This window comes from Lithobates pipiens, unplaced genomic scaffold (assembly GCF_037356315.1).
Source record: "Lithobates pipiens isolate NorthernLeopardFrog02 unplaced genomic scaffold, aLitPip1_a1.2 Scaffold_27, whole genome shotgun sequence".
Taxonomy (NCBI): domain Eukaryota; kingdom Metazoa; phylum Chordata; class Amphibia; order Anura; family Ranidae; genus Lithobates; species Lithobates pipiens.
Genome location: NW_027507788.1, coordinates 213,492,864 through 213,498,826, shown reverse-complemented (window position 1 = coordinate 213,498,826; position 5,963 = coordinate 213,492,864). Strand labels below are relative to the sequence as shown.

At 44.3% G+C, this 5,963-nt stretch overlaps 1 protein-coding gene across 2 annotated transcripts in view; it reads left to right on the top strand.

Annotated features, from left to right (window-relative positions):
• Nucleotides 1-5,103, top strand: part of MEGF6 (multiple EGF like domains 6) — a 531,150-nt gene extending 526,047 nt beyond the window's left edge. For both annotated transcript variants that reach the window (XM_077458226.1, XM_077458227.1), the window contains 5 exons: nt 1-11; nt 1,719-1,847; nt 2,280-2,408; nt 4,318-4,362; nt 4,495-5,103. The exon at nt 1-11 is cut by the window's left edge and continues 118 nt beyond it. In XM_077458226.1, coding sequence (XP_077314352.1) covers nt 1-11; nt 1,719-1,847; nt 2,280-2,408; nt 4,318-4,362; nt 4,495-4,565 — 385 coding nt within the window. In that variant the 3' untranslated portion in view covers nt 4,566-5,103. The remainder of the gene's footprint in view (nt 12-1,718; nt 1,848-2,279; nt 2,409-4,317; nt 4,363-4,494) is intronic.
• The last annotated feature ends 860 nt before the right edge of the window (nt 5,104-5,963 follow it).

Sequence of the window (5,963 nt, the reverse complement as noted above, 5' to 3'; positions counted from 1 at the left end):
GTGTGAGAGAGGTCAGTCCTGGCACATCACCAAATGGTTAACGTCAAACTCCAGTTTTGGTTCATGTGATGATGACTTATTGCATTTGGACATGAGCCACCCGTAACCGGGGCTTTCTGGCGATGGTCGCAGGTCTGCCAGGAGGGGGGGGTTGGGAATACTGGCGGGTCTATTGATGCTGGCTGCTGGGAGTCTATTGTCACTGGGCGGTGGGGGGAATTGGTGCTGCTAAAGGGATCTGTTGTTGATCTATTGTTGCTTGGGGGGGGGCTATTTGTTGTTGGGGAGGGGTCTATGGTTGCTGGGGAGATCTAGTGTTGCTGGGAAATCTATTGGAGTGTTTTGTTTCTGGGGATCTATTGTTGCTGGTGGGAGTTCTATTGTTGCTGGTGGAAGGTATTTTGTTACTTGGGGATCTATTGTTGCTGCTGGGGATCTATTGTTGTCAGTGGGGTGTATGTTGGTGGGGGATATATTGTTGTTGGGGGGGGGGGTACTACTGTTTTGGGGGAAGTCTATTGTTGCTGGTGGATCCATTAATACTAGGGGATCTATTGTTACGATGGAGGTCTATTGTTTCTGGTGGGGAATCTATGTGTGCCAGTGGGGGTCTTTTGTTGCTGGGGGAATCTACTGTTGCTGGGGGAGAATATTTTATATCTTGGGGGGTCTATTGTTGCCTTTGGGGGATCCATTGTTACCAGTAGGTGGTATATTATTGCTGGAGGTGATATATTATTGTCGGGGGGCCTATTATTTCTGTTGGGGGAATCTATTGTTGCTGGTGGGCGGTACATTATTGCTGGGGGGGGTCTATTGTTTCTGATAGAGGTCTGTTATTGCTGTTGGGGGATTTAATGTTGCTGGTGGGCTGTATGTTATCGCTGGGGGATCTATTGTTGCTGGGAGGTGATATAGTATTGTTGGGGGGGGGGGGTCTATTGTTGCTGATAGGTGTCTGTTATTGCTGTTGGGGGATCTATTGTTGCTGGTAGGAGGTACATTATTGCTGGGGGGGTCTATTGTTGCTGATAGGGGTCTATTATTTCTGTTGCGGGATCTATTGTTGCTGGTGGGCAGTACATTATTACTGAGGATGTCCATCATTGCCAGGGAGATCTATTGTTGCTGTTGGAGGGTATTTTCTTGCGGGGGGGGGGGGTGTTGGTATTCTCCTGATTTGGTCTAATCTTATGCATGAAGAACATTCAACCTGGAGAGGAAATAGTTTAGTACACAGGGCTGCCCCACTGCACACTGACCACAGGAGGGCGCTTGCTTGGCACCGCCACCATTTACAGAACACTTTATATTTTTTTTTAAGTGAATACAAGACCTTCTCTGATTGGAGAGGAGGGACGGCGACCAAACCCTCCACCTCCTCCAACCAAAGAATGCCTTAAAAACAAAAAATACAAAGCAATCTATGAATGGCAGCAGTGAGGATCCAGCGCCCCCCTGTGGTCAGTGTGCAGCAAGGGAAGCTGCTAACACAGGACCAGGAAGCTCGTGGGTTACCGCTGTAGTAGCACCGGCCAATCGTCAGCTTCCCCAGCAGCCCCCTAGATATGAGGTGTGTATATATATGTATGTGTACATCGTGCCAAGCTGGACCAACAGCACTATCCCATACAGATCATAGTGGGAGTTCAGCTTTTCATAAACCTTCTTACATCTTCCAGGACTTTCTAGACTTTTTTCTTCTTCTGTTATTCCAGTTTGTGAGACGGGAACATATGGAGAAAACTGCGAGAAGCTGTGCCAGTGCGAGGGGAACGGAGCGTGCGATCCGCGGAGCGGAGCCTGTATATGTCCCCCGGGGAGGACCGGAGACACCTGTGATATAGGTGACCGATTATATACTTCACCACCACCCCAATCCACAATATACTCTATATATACTGCGTGTGTATTGTATTATTATCAGTATTACTTTACATTTTGTGTGTGTGTGTGTGTATATATATATATATATATATAACACACACACACACACACACACACACACACACGACGTGTATATATTTAATTTTTTTTATATATAATTTATTATTCATATTATTAATAACAATCATAATAATTTATATAAAATATATTACATTTTTTACCTATAATTATATACTGCAGAATGACCTCAATACAAGTTATTCTATCCTATGTACTATGTTTGCACATATATTTTATATATCATTATTATAATTAATAAAATGATATATATATATCTGTGGGTCAGGGCAGGTGCAGCTTCTATCTGAGGCTTCTTGCTTGTTTCTTCACAGACTGCAGAACAAACTACTATGGACCCAACTGCAGCCTGAGCTGTGAGTGCGGCTGGAATTCCCAATGTAACTCTATGACCGGAGGCTGCATCTGTCTGCAGAGATTTATAGGCCACAACTGCCGAGAAGGTAAATTCCAGACTTTTCCTTGTCTGTCTTCCTGCTGTGGAGAGGCCGGAGACTGTACAGAGCTCTGTACACTCTGTTCTGCCCCACTAACCCACCACCACGATTGAGTTCTTCTGCCCAACTAACTCACCACCACGATTGAGTTCTTCTGCCCAACTAACTCACCACCACGATTGAGTTCTTCTGCCCCACTAACCCACCACCATGATTGAGTTCTTCTGCCCCACTAACCCACCACCATGATTGAGTTCTTCTGCCCAACTAACCCACCACCACGATTGAGTTCTTCTGCCCCACTAACTCACCACCACGATTGAGTTCTTCTGCCCCACTAACTCACCACCACCACGATTGAGTTCTTCTGCCCCACTAACTCACCACCACGATTGAGTTCTTCTGCCCCACTAACTCACCACCACCACGATTGAGTTCTTCTGCCCCACTAACTCACCACCATGATTGAGTTCTTCTGCCGACTAACCCACCACCATGATTAAAATAATTTTGCCCACAAACCCACCACCATGATTTAATTCTTCTTCCCACCATCCCACCGCTATAATTGAATTATTCTGCACGCTAACCCAACACCATGATTGAATTCTTCGACCCACCACCACCACCACTGAATTATTTTGCCCACAAACCCAACCACCATTGTTGAATGATTCTGCCTACCAACTCATTAAGATGATACCACCACCATGATTGAGTTCTTCTGCCCCCAAACCCACCGCCATGATTGAATTCTTCTTCCCACCATCCCACCACTATAATTGAATTATTCTGCAAGCTAACCCAACACCATGATGGAATTCTTCTACCCACTATCACCACCACTGAATTATTTTGCCCACAAACCCAATCACCGCTGTTGAATGATTCTGCCTTCCAACCCATTACGATGATACCACTACCATGATTAAAATTATTTTGCCCTCAAACCCACTGCCATGATTGAATTCTTCTTCCCACCATCCCACCGCTATAATTGAATTCTTCTGCATGCTAACCCAACACCATGATTGAATTCTTCTACCCACCACCACTGAATTATTTTGCCCACAAACCTAACCACCATTGTTGAATGATTCTGCCTTCCAACCCATTACGATGATACCACCACCTTGATTGAATTCTTCTGCCCACTAACCCACCACCACGATTAAAATTATTTTTCCCACTAAACCACCACCATGACTGAATTCTTCTGCCCACTAACCCATCACCATGATTGAGTTCTTCTGCCCACCACCACCACTGAATTATTTTGCCCACAAACCCAACCACCATTGTTGAATGATTCTGCCTTCCAACCCATTACGATGATATCACCACCATGATTGAATTCTTCTTCCCACCATCCCACCGCTATAATTTAATTATTCTGCACGCTAACCCAACACCATGATTGAATTCTTCTACCCAACACCACCAAATTATTTTGCCCACAAACCCAACCACCATTGTTGGATTATTCTGCCTTCCAACCCATTACGATGATATTCGCAAACTAAATGGACTCAGTACACAAAGTGTCGCATGAAGAGTAATTTCTGCCCGTAGCCTGCACAATTTCCCATTTGGATTCCATTGACACTTTTTGGGTGGAAGAGCCAACCAGTGGTGCTATGGGCACAGTAGTGGGTGTCTTCTCAATATACCTTTCACTTATAGTGGGTTATAGTGTATGTAAACCTTACTACTAATTTTCTAGGGAATTAGTATGTGGAACGAATGCAAAAACAGCTTTGGTAGGGAAAGGGTTAAAAGCATAACACATGGGGAAATTAGGCATGACCACAAAGATGTTCTACAAAGTGGCACCAGAAACGTCTCAGCGCCCTCACTGAATTTCCCTGTTAAAACGATAATAATGGCATTTTAACTGTCTGTGCTCTTTTTGTAGGAGGCCCACCACAACTGATGTCAGAGCAACTCCAAGCACTTCTAAGTAAGTACTCTATAGTCCAAGCCAGTAAACTTGTCCACCGTCTTATTTCAGCTCTACAGAAAGCAACACCCCCCCCCTCCATCGTTTGCTGTCCCAAGGCACAATCACCATCTTATTTTCTATCTCTTCCAGATGCACCACCACGACCTCCACATCAGTCCTCGGTTAGATATTTAATACATTCAAGTAAGCAGAAGCCATAGACGATTATTATTTTTTCTTAGGAATATAAATCATGACACGCCACTGTACGACCGCTATTTGACCTGTAAAGGAAAACAGACGACTAAGAACTTCTTTAAAAAAAAAAAAGGACGCCAAGAGCGAAAAGATGACTTGTGTTAATTAAACTTGAAGGTCCGAGTTGAAAGGACCAGATGGGACATCCCATACGCCTTTGTTGAGTCATGGACCAATGACACACGCCGGAAAATTCAGCGTTTGATCTCTTGAGAATTCAGTTTCCGTTGCTTAAATCTAAGTGAAGATGGATTATCTGAAAAAGGCCGGAGAGAAATTTAAAGGGCAAGTGTGTTGTCTTGGGTTAAAGTGATCCGGTAAAGCAGGAGGACCTTCTATTCCATGGTGGAACTTCAGAAGCCCAACTGATATCTTGGAAGCCTCACTACATGACTATTTGGAAGCTCCAAACTAGATGAACGTAACCAAGGAATGTTCTCGGCGTTGGTACGACTTGGTCTTCATATGTCACACTATTTTAAACTCGTTAGTCTTATTCAAGGAACAAAAAAAAAAATTAAAAAGTTAAATGTCTATTTATGTCAGAAACTTTACAAGACTGAACGTTCTTCGAAACTCCGGGCCAAAGGGCTGTAGGTATCTGGAGGCCACGTGTTGTTGTACAAAAAGACTATTCCGAAAAGTTTCAAGCCTGAGGGACTATTTACTAATGCCTGCCCGTGCTTGGCCCCGTCCGCTAAACAAATCTCATTGTGATTTGTGCCGTCACAACAAATGGACATGGAAGCCCCACTCCGTAATTTGACATCCTTAGATTTATTGCCAGGCTTTCTACTGAAGAGCGCAGCCAACTGCTGGAGACCACAAGATGTTTGGCAGTCAAATACAGCTGTGTGTCAGGCTCTGCTCTGTCCAAGGTGGTGGGGGGGGGGGGGGAGGGGAAACTGGGTATCACCAACAGTTTACTTTTCCAAAAACGATGTAGAGTTTCATTGTTGCCTTGTTTCCGAGTTTCATATCGGTTGAGAAGACTATTGAAGGGATAGGTTGTCTCCACAGGGTGGTACAATTGGGGGTAATCGGAGGCACGTCCCAAAAGTTAGGGAAGTAGCGTAGATACATTTAGACCAAACTACGGCCTTCCAGCTGGAAATCCACGTCCCATGAGACACTGTAAAACTCTGACATTCACCGATATGACCGGGCATGGTGGAACGTGTAGTTCCTGAACAACTGGAGGGCCGTAGTTTGGAGACCCCTGGTTTCGACTATGGACTTTTTAGGCACATAGACTTCAACACATTATATAAAAATGACATCATTTTTTATTACAATTGCCATAAAAACGGAGGATACAAATCAAGTATATCATAAAATTAAAGTGGAACTTTAAAGTGGTT